Source organism: Pseudoliparis swirei, chromosome 5 (genome assembly GCF_029220125.1).
Source record: "Pseudoliparis swirei isolate HS2019 ecotype Mariana Trench chromosome 5, NWPU_hadal_v1, whole genome shotgun sequence".
NCBI classification, from domain to species: domain Eukaryota; kingdom Metazoa; phylum Chordata; class Actinopteri; order Perciformes; family Liparidae; genus Pseudoliparis; species Pseudoliparis swirei.
In genome coordinates, this window is record NC_079392.1 from 13066376 (window position 1) to 13086793 (window position 20418).

The window sequence follows — 20418 nt, forward strand, 5'->3', positions numbered from 1 at the left end:
TGTTGACAGGCAGGCTCTCGTGAGCCTGAACACAGCAAACAGCCCCATCACTCAGGGGGACGGAGGTCTTTAGCAGCTATTCTGACTTATACACTCATCCATCTCCGTGTGTCACACTGAGCAGATGTTTTAAATATGTAGTTCACGGAGGCTGCAGAGTTCATTACAGGCAGATAACATCTTGGTGATGCATCTCTGCTTAAAGTCAGTAGTGGAGATAAAACATGTAAAGTTAGTAGCCTACTAAAGGAGGAAATAAATCTTGTGTTTGACCTCCAGTACGAGGGATTGGCCAAGGCAGTGTTGTCCTGATGGCGCTGCTGGAGCATCCTTTCCCAACCTCTGCTTCGGGACTGTACGCAAGTTTACCCGACACGCAAATGATGTAAGAATTTTCTTTTCAAACAGTTAATTTTACATTTATTTAAAGCTAGGGTCCCAACATGGAAGAAAAGTACGCTAGATTTAAAAGTAGCGTACTTGTTGCCAACTCTTTTTTTTAATGAAAGTATCTGGCAGCTACAAAAGCCTCTAAATTTAAAAACATTTTGTGATGTTTAATAGTTTTAGTGGGCTGGCTGCTAAATTTATTTCGACAAATGTCTTTTTTTTTTATAGTCAGCAAATTCAGCAAAAACTCTGACTATGAAACCAGCTTATTACCGAACAGCTGACTGAGACGTCATGTGATCAAACGCTGAAATTAGTTTTGCGTGAGGTTGAAAGTAGTTTACGGGCTTCACACAGCAGCCCAACCATCTCATCAGACTCATTAGCAGCTGCTGTTTGCAGTGGACCCATAGCAGTGTACCCATAGATGTGGGCGACTGTGGGTCAGTGGTTAGCAGGTCCGTCGTTCAGTCAGGGGATCAGCGGTTCCACACGCGCTCTAGTCGATGTGTCCTTGAGCAAGACACCAGAATTGCTCCCTTTAGCTGTGTCTACGGTGTATGAATGTAACATGATTGTAAGTCTCTTTGAATAAAAAATAAAATGTAATATGATGTACAGCCGACTATCACTCAGTCATAATACTAAAGACCACTTAGAAACATGATTCTGCAGCGTCCATTTTCGACACCTTCTCAGTAGATGGAGAACATGCTATCCTGCAGTGCAGGTCACAGCCAATGATATCGTTAGGAGTTTCATTGCTGCGTGTTAACATTTCATTGAGTTAGAACTCTGAGAAGGAGTCAGGTCTTTGACTCAAATTCACCTCCGAGAGCATCCGAGAGAATGACAAAACTCAACAGATAAAAAGAGGGATGAAATGCAGTGTGATTATCCTCCCGGCAGCAGAGTCCAGGCCGGCAGCACTTTAAATCTTCCCTGACCTTAACAAGACCTCTGTCAAATACACCTGATCGCTTCAAAAGCTGGGAATCAATCCCTGCTGCGTGAAAGCTCATTCCTGCAGCGGAGAAAGAGGAGGAGGAGGAGGAAGAGGAGGGCTAGCAGAGTTTCGCAACGAGTCCCCTTCCTCAGCTCCTCTCTCTCATCTTAAAAAGGGAGCGAGTGTGAAGGACAGCAGGTACAGACATTTATTTCCACTCGTCATTGTTGCTACATTTTAGATCTGAAACTTGTAATTTCCAGATAGAATTTAGATGAAATGTTCTGGGCTTTCTTTTAAACTTAACCAGATATTCCACACAGTTGGAGAAATAGTCCCCGGAAGGCAATCGACTGGCTTAGTGGAACTGTCCGCATCTTGTTTGGTTCAAAAGGGAAGCTGCTAAACTATTTAGTTAGTTTTTGACATGACGTCATGTTTGCAATCATGAAACCAAACGCGGCTCTTATCTTGGGACCATAAATACTCGACCGTAACTTTTTAGATATTACATAAGACTTCATCAGCTCTGACTGATGCTCTGTCACATGGATACATTCAATTTGTGTGTCCACCACAAAAAAATGGACACAATAAAACCTGACAAATTGTATCTCTATACTCGTCACCAAGAGGTTGCTGAGCTGTCAGTTCGATCGAAAAACTGATTACGATCCATCTTGGTTGTTCTTAGCCTTATGCAAATATGAGTTGGCTCTCAAACTGTTCACCAAAAATACCGGGAAGAAAGAGAAAAACCTTTTTGAACTTTCCCAGATCCCGATTTGTAATATACGTTTGAAATCAAGGTTTTCTTTTTCTACTGGAAGCTTCCTGCAGCATCAGGACAACTGGTAGGAGATTCTTCTGGTCGGAGCGACTTTACCCGTTTGCAGCTCTCTGATTCTAGTCCTGTCCAACACGTCTCTGCTGCTGCTATGACCCACTTTAAACCAGGGATCAATACAGTTTCATTTGATCGAATCCAGAGAATCAGAGGAATTGATGGCAGAGAACTCACAGAGGGAAAGAAGACGGAGCTCCCGGTCGACACTTTTCACGTCAATCGCCACCGCGTGAAAGGCCGTGAACTCCATCATGTTCAAAGAAAAGAAAACGTCTGACCACGTAAAGACGGGAACAAAATCCTCCTCCGCTCGTCCCACTCGGGTTCACTCATTCATGGTGACGGCGGCAGGTTCAGGCAGCATTTTAATTGAAAAGAGAGTTTCTGCTTAAGAATCACTTCACGTCCATCCCGTCTCCCCTGAACACATCACTCCCTCCCCCACCACCTCTCCGCCTCCCTGCTGCCTCCACCTGCTGAGAAAAACACTCCCGTCATCAGTGCCCGACTGTTCCGTCTGCAACAACTGCACAATCTGTTGTTCTACCGTATCCTCACGGAAACACCAAATGCCACATGGCCGTTGGTAGCTGTGGGGCACATTGTCGATTAAGTGCTTTTTTGTTCTTGTTGCTTGTTTTGCGTTTCCAACAGCCAAAATGCAGAGGAAGTTATAGACGAGGCTTTTTGTTTAACCAGGAGTACATTTTACAGTGTTTTGCTCCGATATGACGAAGCGGACCCTCTAGAAACTGAGCTGTCGAGAGCAAACATCAACCAGTGGAGGCTTTGCGCATATCGCCCTCCGATAGAAGCGTAATCCTTCTGACTCAGCGTGTTGTTGTTTCAGCGCCGCGGGGCAGCCGGCACAGCAGAGAGAACAGCGGGAGGCAAACAGCGGGCAGAGCCGACGCATTGTCACATCTCCCTCTGTTAATTAAGTTTTAATGTCGTACGTTCTCAACCAATCTCGATTATTTCAGGGTCACAACAATGTAAATTGCAAAGTGTCCTCTCAAGTGCTTGGATTAGTTTTAGTTTATTCCTTTTATGACCGAAGGAGATACTCGTTCAGGGCGTGAATGTGACATCGGCTGAGTACAATCCACACATTCACAACACACAGCACCTACCTGAGCAGAGAATGAAGTCACTCTCCCTCTCTGTGTGAATGTGTGTGTGTGTGTATATGTGTGTGTGTGTGTGTTCCCCACTGGTTAGCTCAGCCATCGCCATGTCGAAAGGCAACATAATGGATCCCACTCATATTTAGTGCCTTTAATCCTTCATCCGACCTCCGAAATCTCGCAAACTAAGTCATGTCGAAGATATTGTATGTATGGGAAAAAATGCATTTCCACACAATATTTAGGTTCATAAAAGGTTTGACACTGAAAAAGCAGAGTCTCCGCTGAGTCCGATTGCAAGGCTAATTAAAAAGAAGAAAAACGCCTACCTGAGCAGGATGAGTTTCACCTTGGGGGCGGCGCTCTTAATAATGGCCGAGGCGTTCTGGTGACTCCGCCCATAGAGAACCTGGTTGTTAATCTGATAGGAAAACAGAGACATATTGATTATTAGCCTCATTTCTGTGAAACATATGATGATAAACTAACATGCAACAGGCAGCATGAAATATCATCACAGTATAATCGCTGAGGGGGGGAAGGGAGATTGTGTGCTCAATAGTTATTGATTTAGAAAATACACATACTTTCAAACAAATATTTTAAAAAATAAAAATAAAAATCCTTAAAGTTAATAACAATATGATAATACCTTTTTTTAATACGTGTTAATCATTATAATAATATTAGTGACAGAATACAACTCTTATCTGACCACAAAGACACAATTCTTCTGCAATAACTCAGCTCTTTTCCCTGATGACAGTTTGATGATGTCCAAACATAACACCTCCAAGGTCCACACACACGCACACACAAAAATGTGATAGGTGTTAATAGAAAGGTCATTGAGCTGAAGACATAAACTATAGCAAGTTAGAAGCGACCAGCACCTCTAAATGTTCATCAGTATGTCATCCTCACACACTTCTTTGATTACAGTATATGGATTTTTGCACTAATGTGTCTTTCATCTACGCAACTATCTCTGTGTTTTAGTTTGTGTGTCTTTTAGTGTGGAATTGTCCAGGCTTTCCGTGGCTGAACCACCATTTTTCATGGAGCCTCTGACACTGCTATAATGAGGATGAAGCCGAGCGAGCGAAAGAGAGCGAGAGAAAGCGAGAGAATCTCTGTTTATATGTGATGCAATGATATGTAAAATGATGTTAGAGCCATATGTTGTGTTTGGGGCTTTGTGATACGGCAAACATTTCTAATCTTGATTTTCATCATCACGATGACCAACACAATACTTTAATAAATATTTTTTCTTAACTTCCATGTTCATGACGCGTCAACAAGAATAAAACATGGACCCTAATCATCGCTACAAATAGTGAAGAAATGTCCGATCTTAACAAGCTCACGTGTTAGCAGTCATGAAAGTGTTGACTTGATGATGATGATGCTGCTAAATTACCAATCGGACGATCACTAAAGGTGTGCTTCATCCTCTGGGGAACATGAATGTGTGAACAACCTTTCATTTGACCTCATGGTGGCATAAGAGGAAAAGTCAGGGGATCACCAAAGTCAGAGGGATCATCCTCTGGGGAGCATGAATGCCTGCAAGTTTCAGGGCGATCCGTCACTGAGATGTTCTTACCTCCAGCAGCTCGTCTCCGACCCGGATACGTCCATCTCGAGCCGCCGTCCCTCCCGGATGGAGTCCCACCACAAAGATGCTGAGGCGGGAACGATCCCTGTTTCCTGCCAGGCTGAGACCCAAACCCTGCCGCTCCTTCTCCAGCTCCACGCACAGCAGCTCCCCCTGCAGGTCTCCATAACGCTCACACCAACGCTCTGCAGGAGGAGGAAGAGTCGGGTTAACAGAGAGCAGATGTAGCTGGAAGTGAGTGGGATCATTCTTCTATATGCCAGGTAACGGCAGGCTTTTTAGAAATCTTCTGAATTGAAAGTGTAAACCTTATTAATGCAACGACAAATTAATTGATTTCAAATATTGATGTGTAGAAACAAACAGCCCTGTTGTCACCAATACCCCATCCAGCTATTTCAATCAATGTCGGCCTGATGGGCAATATCGATGCATTCTTACTCCATAGATAGATAGATACTTTATTCAATAAACATTTTAATATAAAAAAATAATAATGAGAATCTGGCCACAGATGATTTATTGTACAGACTAATTGCAGTTGGCAGTTCTCCTGTACCAGGAATGTTCTCCTGTATCAAACAGAAAGTCGACTCATCCCCTTGTGTACAGCGTTGATGTTGGCCTTCCAGTTCAGTCTGTTGTCGATGGAGACACCCAGGAACCTGTAGTCCTCCTCCACCATGTCCACATCCTCCTCCACTATGTCTACATCCTCCTCCACCATGTCCACATCCTCCTGCACCATGTCCACATCCTCCTCCACCATGTCTACATCCTCCTCCACCATGTCCACATCCTCCTGCACCATGTCCACATCCTCCTCCACCATGTCCACATCCTCCTCCACCATGTCCACATCCTCCTCCACCATGTCCACATCCTCCTCCACCATGTCTACATCCTCCTCCACCATGTCCACATCCTCCTCCACCATGTCCACATCCTCCTCCACCATGTCCACATCCTCCTCCACCATGTCCACATCCTCCTCCACCATGTCTACATCCTCCTCCACCATGTCCACATCCTCCTCCACCATGTCCACATCCTCCTCCACCATGTCCACATCCTCCTCCACCATGTCCACATCCTCCTGCACCATGTCTACATCCTCCTCCACCATGTCCACATCCTCCTCCACTATGTCTACATCCTCCTGCACCGTGTCTACATCCTCCTCCACCATGTCAACATCCTCCTCCACTATGTCTACATCCTCCTCCACCATGTCAACATCCTCCTCCACTATGTCTACATCCTCCTGCACCATGTCTACATCCTCCTCCACCATGTCTACATCCTCTCCCAGAACTCTCAGCGGTTGTGGAGCCGTCGTCTTCCTCCTGAAGTCCACCACCATCTCTCTGGTCTTGACCACGTTCAGAAGCAGGTGATTTCTACCGGCCATCCACGACTGCCCTGTGCTCCTCTTCCTGTGCATTTTCAAGACACCCGACCACTGTAGAGTCATCAGAGAAGTTCTGCAGATGGCAGGACCCCTGCGTTGTACTGGAAGTCAGTGGTGTACGGGGTGAACAGGAAGGGAGACAGAACAGTTCCCTGTGAGGCTCCAACATCACTGACCCCCGACAGCACACGGCCAAGTCGGACATGCTGTGGTCTGCCTGTGAGGTAGTCAGTGAAACAGAAGACGGTGGACACGTTGACCCCCACCACCCGCAGCTTCTCACTCAGCAGCAGCGGTTGGATGGTGTTGAATGCACAGGAGAAGTCAAAGAAAGTGATTCTCAGAGCCACCGGTTCCCTCCAGGTACGACTGAGCTCGCTGCAGCAGGTAGATGATGGCGTCATCACTCCCACACAAGGCTGGAAAGCAAACTGCAGAGCGTCCAGTGAGGATTCACCTGAGGTCAAAGGTGGGCCAAGACCAGCCTCTCCAGCACCTTCATCACATGGGGTGTGAGGGAAACTGGTTGGAAGTCCTTGAGGTCAGATGGAGTTGACTTCTTTGTAAAACGGGACCAGGCACATCTACATAATTATCTAATATTAATATCGAATATCAACACACCTGTTTTCGTAGAAACATCTTGAGTTGACTGAAGGGAGATAAGAAATGGGGGAAGAAGGGGAAGAAGAGGAGGATTTAAGAGGCGAAGAAGAGGTGAGGAAGTAATCGCATAAGAGAGAGAAATGAGAGAGAGAGATAAGAGGGAGGGAGGGCGACCAGAGCAAATGGAAGAGAGGAAGATGAGCCTCAGCGGGAGAAGAGGAGACAAGCGTCTAATTTAATTTGGTGTAAAACAAAATGCTGCTTAACAGAGCGTGAAATAAACAACAAACTGAGAAACGTGAGCAAAATATAAAAAACAAGATTTTGGTCCGATAGTGGATATTCGTCTTTCTGTCTGAGAAACACGAACTGAGAAAGACTTAAACGTGGCGAAGATGAAGGCTGAACTCAAACAGAGTTTCTTCCACTTCAGTTGAGAGATCACATGTTTTCTGACCTTTTCCTAAAAAGAAAAAAGCTTTGTTCGTAGCGAGCTGCTGCTCTGAAGATAAGAAGGCTTTTGTTCATTTACATCTGGGATTTAAAGGTCACTGCAGTTGTCTGGACACAGCAGGGATGCAGATGAAGCAGTTTAGTGGCAGAATGAAGTAAATCACCTCAAACTGAAGGAGGCGGGAAAAAACAGCCGAGTGCTGCCTCTATTAAACTGTCATTTATGGTATTTATTGAGATACGGCTGGCAATAAATCTAACGGGGTCAGCAGAAATCAATGTTGGTATGATAAACTTTAGAGGGCAGATGAAGGTTATAACATGAATTTGATTAGTGTTCAGCAGGGGGGAGTAAACGTTCAGATCCTCAACTGAAAGGGGACATATCTTGCTCATGTTCAGGTTCATATTGTTGAGTCCATCATCTGCTCCTCCATCACCGTCTGGCACCCTGCAGCCACAGCCAAAGACAAGTGCAGGCTGCAGAGCATCATCCGCTCGGCCGAGAGGGTTATCGGCTGCAATCTGCCTTCCCTCCAGGTCCTGTTCACTTCCAGGTCACTGAAGCGGGCCAGAAAGAAAGATTGTCGCTGACCCCTCCCACCCTGGACACTCCCTGTTCGAGTCCCTCCCCTCGGGGAGGAGGCTGCGGTCCATCATGACAAAGACCACCCGCCACACCAAAAGTTTTTTCCCGTCGGCGGTCGGGCTCATCAATGGAACCCGGGACTGACTGACTGTCACCCCCAGGACTACCACCTCTTCTTCCACCTTCCTCTCTCATCCTTCTTCCCGCTCCTTCCTCTTCCTCCTCCTCCCTCTTCCTCCCACTCCTCCTCCCTCCTCCTTCTTCTTCCCTCCTCCACACACGTCACTTTAACATGCACTTTAACTTGAGGCCTCCTCCACACACATGCCACTTTATTTGCATGCACTTTAACTTAAACACACGCCACGCGTAACATACACTTTTAACTAAAACACACCACTTGAAGCACACACCCAAACACTTTCACATTATTTGTTGTCTTTCTGTCGTGTTGATTGTTGTTTGTTTGTCATGTCCAAATGTTGCACCTTCCACCAAAAAAAATTCCTCGTTTGTGTAAACATTCCTGGCAATAAAACTGTTTCTGATTCTGATTCTGATATTTGTATCTTAGGTTTCAACCTGAACATGTCTTTTTTCATACCGTCGGTCTGAATATAGCTATATTGTCCTTGTAATTGAAATGCTCCGTTCTAGCGCCTGTCTCTTTAAGACCCTCTCCTAAAAATTTTTTACAAATTCTGCTCTGATAAATAGTAGATTGTGAGAAAAATATGGTACACCTTTTGTGAAGGCAGTGGGCAGAGATACTCAGATGGAGGGATAAGTCAGGAGCAAAGTCAGCCTGGTTTGTTGAATCGCATGAAATTTGAAAATGTAAAAACTGCAACTGAAAAATTTAAAATATATATTTTATTCAAAGAAATTCCAGAAGTGAATTAAAATTATATTTAACCAAAAACAAAATGTCATGAACTTATTATTTTGAATACATTTTTGATTCATTCAAAGTTCAAGACCAAACTATTGGCCTGCATTCAGCTCCATTTCTGAGGCAAATTTGTAATTTTGCTCCATACTAAAATAAATTGAATTGAACGTATTACTCGGCTCAAAGGTTTAAGTGTAAAGTGACATTAAATGACCCGTTTCTGAATATTAATGTTTTTCAAGTGGACTCATTTCCCAGTTGGCAGCCAGCGATTTATGTTCAATGTTTCTCATGCATATTTGCATGCAACCAGTTTCTGTGTGATGCGAACGCAAGCTTATTTTGTATGTTGTAATGAATTTTAAACAGTCTGACGGTGGATTGTTGACGGTGATGTTGACTGAGATGTGCTGAAGATGAATAAATCATCAGTAGGAGAAGAACCTTGGTGTTGTGCATTTCCCTGAGGGAGTGACAGTAATTGTACGTTGAGGTTTGCACTGTTGATGGGACTGAACAAATATTCAGAAGGTGTCACTTTGGGCTCTCCGACGGCATTTCTCACTATGTATAAAAAAATAGCATTGTACTCCATTTGTAAACTGTATCATGCAAGTTTTTTAATAATGAGCTCCATCTCAACCAACTACAACAGTAGAATGCTGCTTTTATATTAATACATGAGTAATAATAGAATAGTAACAGACACATGGGATATTTTCTTACTTTTGATACTTCCAAGATAGAAAACAGAATGGCATTTTTAACCCTTTAAGATAGCATCCCTGCTCATACTGTGCATATATTTAACAGTATATGTAATATTTTGTACATATTTATTCATCAAAATCCAATCAGCTTCTTCTTCCTGCTAAAAAAATATGAAGTTTGAAGCTAGTACCAACCAACTACAACCAATGACATCCCATCCATCAATCAATCTGCAACTTTTATGGAGGGAGGTGTGTGTGGTGCCCGGTCCTCTGTAGCTCTGTATCGCTCTACATTCTAAGCCCATCCACCTTCTAGTGGTGGTTGAAACTTTTTCATAATGATAAAAGTGAACTGAAGTTGCCAGTGGGCAAAACGCTCCCTCAGCCCCTGTGAAAGGATGTTGTCAATAAAACTTGCACTACTTTCTGTTCAACGAAATAAAGAGAAACGGATGCTTATGCATTTGTAGCTTTTGCTGGCTGCACCAAACTCACAGAGCCGTGACATCGAGTACCGTTACACCCAAACTCTCACACACACACTCTTGTTTTCAAGACCATTTGAGGACAATAAATCGACGTACAATAATTTCCTGGAGTCTTAATCTATCCATCACCAGTCCAAGCCTAAACTCACCCTAAACTCAACCTGAACCTCATCTTCACCCTAAAATGTCTTGATTTGTTTTAAGGGGACGGGCATTTCGTTACCATTTTTCCCACCCAAATAAGTCCAATGTGACTGGGGAACACACACACACACCCACACCCACACCCACACACAGTGTGTAGCCGGAGAGAAGCTATGCTGTGTTTATAATGACAGCGTACTTCAGCCAAATTCATCAGGTGTGTGTGTGTGTGTGTGTGTGCTGATTTACTGTGACAGGTCATCTTGCTAGGAGCACATCAACACACATGGGTTCAAATCTCAGAGAAGGGCTGAGGGCAGGATGCGTGCGTGCAGCAGTAACCCCTGCGGGATATTTCAGAATGTCAGTGTTTGACAGAAAGCACTGCAGGGTGTGTGTGTGTGTGTGTGTGTGTGTGTGCATGTGTAAAGCTTCCAGATGGTGCCCTCCTCAAGCTGCTTTGTCGACCTACAGCTTCTGTTTGGAGCAAATGTTAGCATTGTCATTCATCTGTTTTCTATGTTTTCTGCTCACAGAACAGAAATAAAAAGGCAACTGAGTCAGACTACGTCATCGTATCTTAGTTGCTCTTGGAAACACTCCCACTTTTGTCCACAGACAAAATTAAAGTACCTCGTAGTAGTCGAAGTAAAAGTATGCAAGTATTATCAACAAAATGCACATGAAGTAAAAGTATTGATTGTGCAGCAAAAGGTTCTCCGTCAGAATGCAAACGTGTATGTTGTATGTGACTGCTGTCGGTTGTGCCGATTTGAACCCCTTCATATTCTGTTGTTCAATCAACAGCAACGCATCTTATTCTTTATTAAGCTCTTCATTTGTTTGGAGTGATGTATTTCAAACTATGGAGGCTCAGCTCCACCCTGAGCACCTGAAGACCATGAACACCTGGGGAGGTACTAACTGCCAAAATCAGAGATGCATGGAAACAAAGTGTATCAGCTGCTTCATTCTAACAACGCCAGGGGACGGACGGACACCGTTTCTCCTAATTGAATATTCGGTGCTGGGTACATCTGGCACGCGCACGCTGAGAGGGCTTTTGTGCTGCTTATGTAACTGGCAGTACAAATAATGTGCCCTGGAGGGTGAACTAGGACAGACACATGCATGTGTAACCTCTGTATGTGTGTGTATGTGTGCACCTTTTTCCACTGGCTCTCGGACACAGTGACGGTAATTGATTTGCTCATAATTGTTTTGCTCATAACTGCAAGTGAAACTGATTGAATGCTTATGTCAAGGATTCTATCATTTGGAATTTGAGAGGGGGAAACCTCTAGAAAAGTTTCGGAGCGCAAGGGAGGAGGAGGAGGCAAGAGAGCAAGAGGAAGGACGTCACGAAAGAAAGAGGAAAGACTGGATAGAAAGGGTAGACTCCGTTATCCTCCAACAGTGATGCGGTAACTCGTGGAGGTCACTGCAATACAGCAGCTGCCACACACACACACACACACACACACACACACACACACACACACACACACACACACACACACACACACACACACACACACACACACACACACACACACACACACACACACACACACACACACACACACACACACACACACACACACACACACACACACACCCACCCACCCACACCCTGCAATGCCTCGACTGGTCGGTGACAGCGTTGGCCGTTATCAACAGACTGAACTGAAGGCAGCAGAGTTTCTGGGGAAGAAACAGAGAACCAGCAGCAGTTCTATTTCAGTACCAGAATAACTACCAGTATACGTTAAAGGCCTGGCTATTAACCCAAACCCAGATATTTCCCCTCAACCGAACCGTAAAGCCACAAAACATACTCATCATGAGAGCCTTCGATTTTTTATTGTTGGAAGGCACAGACAAAAGATGGCGTCCTGCCGATTGTCTGATCAGGAGAGCCGTCGATGCAGGTTCAGAAATCAGCACTCACCACTGGTACAAATCTACTTTGGCGAATTAAATAAACGAGATTGGTTTGCTGAAATAGGACGACTTGGGTGCAAACTCATCACGACAAGACGTTTTCTTTCTCTGCAATTCTTCACCGACACAGTCCATCAATAACTCTTATCTCCATTCACAGATCGACCCTCGCTGTACTCCATTGGTTGCTATGGTGACTCTTACTTTATTTTGCTCGTGCAACAGATCACAAAACTCCCGGTCCGATCCAGGACTAAAGTAAAATAAAAAGTTTAGAGCTGCCCCGATCACGTTGTGTTGCTGCTACAGATTGTCGACGAGTCTCATCCCGTTAGGTTTCACTGGAGCAGCTGGTCCACGGGGCCGGAGGCTCATTTCTCACCAATGACTTCCAACAGGTCAGAATTATTTCTCTGATGTCTGCTGTGAATAAAGGGGGTCTGTGAGCGCATGCTGTGAAAATGAATGGCTGGATTGGGATATGATGGGGAACATTACATATCATTACGTGTCATTTAGCTGATGCTTTTATCCAAAGCGATTTAAAATCCTGTTACAATCATACACACTACGAGCTACAGGGAGCAATTCAGGGTTAAGTGTCTTGCTCAAGGACACATCGACTAGGGCGGGGATTGAACCTTCAACCCCCTGATTGAAAGACAGACCTGCTACCCACTGACCCATAGTCGCCCCACAAACAGAACCAGTCCTGCAGTCGCTAGGTTTGATGTTGGAGATAAAAACACACGATTCAGGTTGCAGAGCTGAGGAGACCCTCGGCTGTCCCCACGCATGACGGACTGACACCCCGACGCCGGAGTCGCTCGATGCGCTGAACGAAGACGGGTAAATAATGCAACTGACAGCTGGCAGATTAGTAGTCTGTCTGCGCCAGTCATCACCCGCCACTGACACACAGCTGCATGAATCATGACTGTTTGCTGGCTTGCTACACACACACATACGCACACACACACGAAAAGTGTATATCTACCTGTTTCTGTGTGTTGCAGTGAAACATGCAGACAAGATAAAGGTGACCTCTACGAACACGGACACACACGCACAAACACAAAGTGTACTAACCCGTCGGCAACATCGTCCATACTTCAGTCTTCACACACACCGAGATCAATCCACATGTGCGCTGAGGGTTTCTGGGTTTCTGGTTTAGCTGCTCCGATATCCAGAAAACGAGACTGCGTGTGTGTGTGTGTCAGCCGGCTGCTGTGATAGGAAGACGGCGAGCGACGAACAGCCCTGTTACACACTCTAACCTCGATTACTCTCCTTTATCACCCCGACTCTCTCTCTCTCCCTCCCCATCTCTCTCTCCTTACCATCCACCTCTGCTGCTGCCGCTATCCCTTCTCTTCGCTTTCTCGCTCAGTTACTCTCTCTCTCTCTCTCATCAATACAAATCGGTTTCCTCCTTGCTCCGAGCAAAGCCCCCCTCCCCCCCTGGAACGGAAACTTACAGATTCATTACTGCCTCGTAAGATGGATAAATCTAGGAATGCAATTTGTTTACATAATTAACACTTTCTTGACCTTTATGATTCCGGATTGAGACGACTTTGGTCCAACCATTATTTATATTAGTAGAGTTAATGTCTGAGATCTGGGAGCACAGCCAGCGGTAGACAATGCAACCAGTTAGTTACTCAAGTACACATTAATTAAAATATTATTTTTACATATTGTACAGCTGTATTTAAATTTGATAGATTATAGTTATTAATCCCCTTCCTGTGCAGGGAAACCCTGTGTGGAATGTTTGTGATGAACTGAAGGATGAAGTGGTGAGAAAATCCTCCCACTTCTGAAGCAAAATCAACTATTTCAAAAAAAGGCTCTTGCATTAAGAGGAAAATACAATAATTACAGAAAAATTAATCCAGAACATCATACAAATATATGATACAGTTTAAAGTCTGAATGTGTGCTTCGTTCGGTCGCTCCGCCAGACTTAAGACATGCTTGTTTTCTGGATGGAGTTTGGATCCACTGGTGTTCGGTATGCGAACATTGTCGCCACTCTATCAGGACCAAATAACGTAATTTAGTCCCTTTACCAATATGAGGTATTATTGTGGAGCTTTAGTTGCCCAGACAGCTGCAATATTTTGTTTTACTTGTACGAATGGCATTGATTTAGTGTGTTATCGCGCCAGTCAACACAGCTTTAGAACCACCTCGTGGAGACTTGAAAACCAATAATATTTTAGGTTATTGTTGAAACCTCATTCAGGACCACCTGAAACATCTTCCTGTCGTTTGGGCAGCCGGATGGAAGCTGGTCTGTGTTTCCAGCTGCAGTGGGCAGAGTGACAGACTGGGCTTTTCTCTACAAATGTCATAATCAAGTGATATCCTCTTCAAAGATTCCTGTATCCTTTTCCTTCAAGCCTGTAGGGGACGTTTAGGACTTTATCAACCCGTACAAAACAGAAGAAGGAGGAGGAAGTCTCTAAGGAGTAAAGCACTGTTTCATGCTGTAGCAGTAGCACACTGATTGTGTGTGGCTTTGGCTTTAAAGATGCCAAATGCCTAATTTTGAGCCTGGGATACTCCAAGTCATCCATATTAACATGCTATAAACACAACTCAACAACCAAAGACATACATACACGTACAATACTAATGAACTCACTACTTTTGAAAACGAAAAAATGAAAAATATGAATTATGATCCGGCTAGGTTTATGATACACGTGAACGCCAGACGTCTCCGTAAAACACACAACCGGAATCAGATGCTAATTCTCAATTTCTTTCTTTTCACAAAGCATCAGCCAGCCAACAAACCACACCAATTTAGCCAAACACAGCCACTGTACCCATATACTGTAGAGATAGATATAAATGAATCAAATGATCCCCAACCACTCAAACTGATCCTCAACTTTGCGTTTGACTTAGTCATTGACAGAGCAGCACATTAGGACGGTTTGACTCTCAGCTAATTACAAAATATACTTTACAAATTGGTTTTTGGGTGGATTAAAAAAAAAAAAAATCGGACTGAGAACGACAGAGATATGAATGGAGTGGGAACCTTGGTGAAGGGTTCGTCCTATGAAGACTTTTACATCAGTCACTGTGGTTCATGTTTAACCGTAACATCTGCCAGGTATCAGCATGCTAGCGTTAGCTCAAGAGCAGCAGCAAACAACGCTGCTCTGATGCCCATTGATGATGGCGCTAGAAAGGTCAGCAGCGCATTGAAGTTACTACAATTCGTCCTGAGGGGAACCTGAACGCGTCCGCGAGGTGGCGTGCCTCGTGCTTCCTTTCAAAAAGGGCAAGTGGCTAAAATGGAATTTAGAAAAAAATCACGCCGACTCGTGCGTAACTGTCGTACTCGCGCTTCTGCGACAGTTGTGTAGTTCATTTATAGCCCAACGTTGGCTTTCTACTTCTGGGGATTGCCTTTACACTTCATAAAAGTTGTCTATATTTGCGAAGATTATCCTCAGTATCATGATCTTTTTTTCAGTCAGAGAACTCATTTCTTTCTGCAATAAGCCAAAAAAACCTCTTCTCTGTTTAACAAATGGAAACGCTGAGCTGCTGATGGCGCGACACAAGATGTCCCACCATGCTAGTCGAACACGAATGCTCGTCTTGTCTGAACGGGAGATAAAAGCAGTCCGACTGTCGGGTCGAGGCCTTTACTAGGCCTTCCTGAAGGAGGAAACGTCTGCCATCTTATGACACTTCAAAAGAGTCTCTCTGCGTGTGTGAGAGAATAACAAGCAGGCTGTAGTTTGACTGCCACTGAGCAGCTGTACGGTCAAATAGCCTGGACTCATCCTGCCTGTGGGCTGCCGAGGAAGGCTGGACAATTAGGGTATGCAAAACACCTCAGCCCCAGTCAGTTGATTTAACTGGTCTGACACTATTCTACCAGTCCGTCTTGCAGGCGTGGCAGGTTTTTACAATCCACCGGAGAGCTGTGACGACACCAGGGGTGTGGCTCTTTGAGGAGCCGCTACATCTCATCCCAGGTCCTGACGTCGGTCAGAGATCCAGACTGAGAGAGGCGGGCTGTGTCTAATGAAGAACTCCATCCCTCAGCTTGCGGAGCTGATCCACATCTGGTCCAGCAGGCTGCAGCTCGGGCTGGTGGACCTCTGTGGACTGTACATGGGGGCCGTAGCTACAAAGAGGACCGGTCAAACTAGCAAAAACCATGTGAGCAGAAAAGGGTCAGAAGACGCGTTTGATGCCGTCGGGGCTGACTGCTCGGCTCAGGGTGGAGTTTGTTTTTTACAGACTCAAACAACACGGAACTCTTTTTGAACTTTTGGTCTGACTTTGGCAACTGTGGGTCAGTGGTTAGCAGCTCCGTCTTTCAATCAGGGGATTGGTGGTTCAATCCTCGCCCTTGTCAATGTGTCCTTGAGCAAGATACTTAACCCTGAACTGCTTCCTGTAGCCGTGTCTACGGTGTATGAATATAACACGATTGTAAGTCGCTTTGCATAATGGCCTCTGAAGGACGTCCTGTGTTCAGTCACAGGCTGCTTTATAGGATGGAGCACCCTTATATGTTTAATATTAAGATACACAGTGAAAGTCATCATTATATCAATTATTATAAAACATTGTAAACATACATATACATAAATCAACTCCAACTGTGAAATTAGGCATTTAGAAGAAGGCGGGTCATATGTTTCCTCCTCTGGGTTGCAGAAAAGTGTAAAAGTAACTAAAGTCTGGTCAGTAGTTGAGGTGACCTCCTAATGAGCATTCATGCAGGGGGTCAGAAGATAAAATAGAAGTATATATTTCTGAAAACAGACAAATCCATTCTTAAATGTGTGTTTATTTCACGTGAAATACTGTATATTTTCACCTGGTCAGGTTTATGAGATCAACGCTCTAAACATTCATGTCCTGTGATCAGTAGGCCTGATTTGTGTCTGCACTATGTAAAAAAATAAAAAAATTAGTCAACAATCAGATCAATATGAAATCACATCACGATTGGAAATAAGGGTCATCAGAATAATACTTTGTCATGTGTTTGGGGTTTTGCTTTCTTTGACATATTTTTTGTTTTTAGTTTCTTCAATTTTCAAATCAATTCAATTCAGTTCATTTTCCATAGCCCAATATCACAAATTACAAATTTGCCTCAGAGGGCTTTACACTCTGTACACATAGACATCCCTGTCCCAGAACCTCACATCGGATCAGGAAAAACCTCCAAAAAATAGAAAAAAAACGTTCACATGGAAAAAAGTTAAGAAACCTTCCGGAGAGCAAGAGAGGAGGATCCCTCTCCCCGGATGGACCGAAGCAATATATGTAATGTGTACAGATGGAATCATTACAGAATAACAACACATTCAATGAGTACGACAGTGTATGAATAGTTGGTAGTAGGCATAGGCCACGATCCAGACCTCCATGATCCATCAGGAAGATGGAGGTAGAGAGGAGGAGTGGGCGGGGCACATCAGCAGAGCCATGGCAGGAGGCATCAGACCCAGCCAGGTCCAATGAACCCTCTGAGAGGTGAAGTCACAAGGACTCCGGGGAGGAAGCAGAGTCAATAAGCCCCTTCACTACAAATATGAGGAATATATTATTCACTCTCCTCTCTCCGGCCCCACACTAAACACCTAATTCAGCCTACACAAGCCTCAATGTTTGATGTGTTTGCTCCTCATCTGTGACGTGAAAACATCAAGGAGAGCAAAAGTGTTTCCACCACTTTGACTCTGTCAAAAAGAGAGCGCTGAAAACCCCGACCCTACTCCACCAACGACTCCATGAAGACGTTTCCACAATGCCCATTCGTGAACCAGAGAACGAGCACATTGGAGGCACCATCAGTCTGACTGGAACACACACACACACACACACACACACACACACACACACACACACACACACACACACACACACACACACACACACACACACACACACACACACACACACACACACACACACACACACACACACACACACACACACACACACACACACACACACACACACACACACACACACATTCTCCTTCATCTTTCCTTTAAAACATCTTGTTCTCTCCCTTAGGAAGCTGTCAATGATCCGTCAGCGCGTCTCTCCTGAACACACATACACACTGCTGATCCTTTAGAAAATTCAAACAACACATACATAACACAAAAATCAAACAAGCTAACACATACACACTCGTGCGGTAACCTACCTACCACCTTGTTGTTATCTCCCTGCCTGTGTTTGTGTGTGTGAGTGTGTGCGCTCCATCTGCATTGCACAGGTGGATACTGTAGATACTTCTGCTCTCCTTCCTCACTCAGTCTCTTTAGCTCTGCTGCTCTGGCAAACAGCCTGCATGGTAAAGAAATCCTGTGTTTAATGCAAACGCATGCGCCTGCTTTAAGGGCGTCCCGTTTTAAAAAACATTTTACATGTTCGACATATAAAATATATCCATCAATCGATTCATTCACTAACTTTGTAACTTAAGTTAGAAGTCGGGTCATTTTCTCCTAGACTCCAGAGGCCTTTCTGTCTTCAGATAGATTGCTTCAATAGCCACTTGAGCAATCTAACCACAGCGATGTTACCGCTGAGACGATTAAGTCCAGTTAGAACTGATGAAATAGTTCAAGTCTGACTACATTTAGTCGGAGATGTACTAAAGTTACTAAACTAACCCTGATGACAACCGCACAAGTCATCTAGCGCCAGCCTCAGGTTAAACGTTTTTTATCCCTTTAGTTTTAAAGAGACACAATTTGTACGATCTCTGTAGTAACTAGAATTACCGCCTTGCATAACTTACTACGCCAACCAGTCATGTTGTAGTTAAAATCCATGTTCATCCACAATGTCATCACTTCATCATTTTAACTTCTTAAGGCTTTTGTGTGTAATTGTCATAATTAGTATTAACTATAGAGCTGTGGCCAACATGTGTTTCTTGAGGTCAAGGTGACCTTTCACCACCAAATTGTAATCAGTTCACCCTCGAGTCCAACAACAAGTTTGTGCCAAGTTGAAAGGAATTGGCTCACGGCGTTCTTTAGATATTGCGTGTCTACGATTGCAGCGCACAGACGAACAACCTGAAAGCAGAATGCTTATGGAAAGAAAAATAAATATTTGTAGATTAAGTGAAGAAACCTCAAAGTATCTGCGTTTGATCTATTTACTACTGACTGGAGGTGTCATAATCCGATACAAACTTTGTTACAGCATATATTAATTAATGGTATAGCGCTAACATATATTTAGAACTGTGTTACAGTATCTTGGTCACAAGCTGTACACGTACAGAATAAGCTATGTTTGACAGATAGAGGAACAGAGACAGAGGAACAGAGACAGAGGGACAGAGGAACAGAGCCAGAGGGACAGAGGAACAGAGAAACAGAGACAGAGGAACAGAGCCAGAGGAACAGAGACACAGAGAAACAGAGACAGAGGAACAGAGCCAGAGGAACAGAGACAGAGGAACAGAGACACAGAGGAACAGAGCCAGAGGAACAGAGACACAGAGAAACAGAGACAGAGGAACAGAGCCAGAGGAACAGAGACAGAGGAACAGAGACAGAGGAACAGAGACAGAGAGACAGAGGAACGGAGACAGAGGAACAGAGCCAGAGGAACAGAGACAGAGAGACAGAGGAACAGAGACAGAGGAACAGAGACAGAGGAACAGAGCCAGAGGAACAGAGACACAGGAACAGAGACAGAGGAACAGAGCCAGAGGAACAGAGACAGAGGAACAGAGACAGAGGAACGGAGACAGAGGAACAGAGACACAGAGAAACAGAGACAGAGGAATAGAGACAGAGGAACGGAGACAGAGGAACAGAGACAGAGGGACAGAGACAGAGGAACAGAGACAGAGAGACAGAGAGAGGAACAGAGACAGAGGAACAGAGACAGAGGGACAGAGACATAGGAACAGAGACAGAGGGACAGAGACATAGGAACAGAGACAGAGGAACGGAGACAGAGGAACAGAGACACAGAGAAACAGAGACAGAGGAACGGAGACAGAGGAACAGAGACAGAGGAACAGAGACAGAGGAACAGAGACAGAGGAACAGAGACAGAGGAACAGAGACATAGGAACAGAGACATAGGAACAGAGACAGAGGAACAGAGACAGAGGAACAGAGACAGAGAGACAGAGACAGAGGGACAGAGACAGAGGAACAGAGCCAGAGGAACAGAGACAGAGGAACAGAGACATAGGAACGGAGACAG

General features: G+C 44.5%; 1 protein-coding gene across 6 annotated transcripts in view; it reads right to left on the reverse strand.

The window, feature by feature from the left end:
- Positions 1-20418, reverse strand: part of patj (PATJ crumbs cell polarity complex component) — a 103589-nt gene that overhangs the window by 20033 nt on the left and 63138 nt on the right. For all 6 annotated transcript variants that reach the window (XM_056413822.1, XM_056413821.1, XM_056413823.1 and 3 more), the window contains 2 exons: positions 4920-5116; positions 3640-3731 (listed from right to left, as the gene is read on the reverse strand). In XM_056413822.1, coding sequence (XP_056269797.1) covers positions 3640-3731; positions 4920-5116 — 289 coding nt within the window. The remainder of the gene's footprint in view (positions 1-3639; positions 3732-4919; positions 5117-20418) is intronic.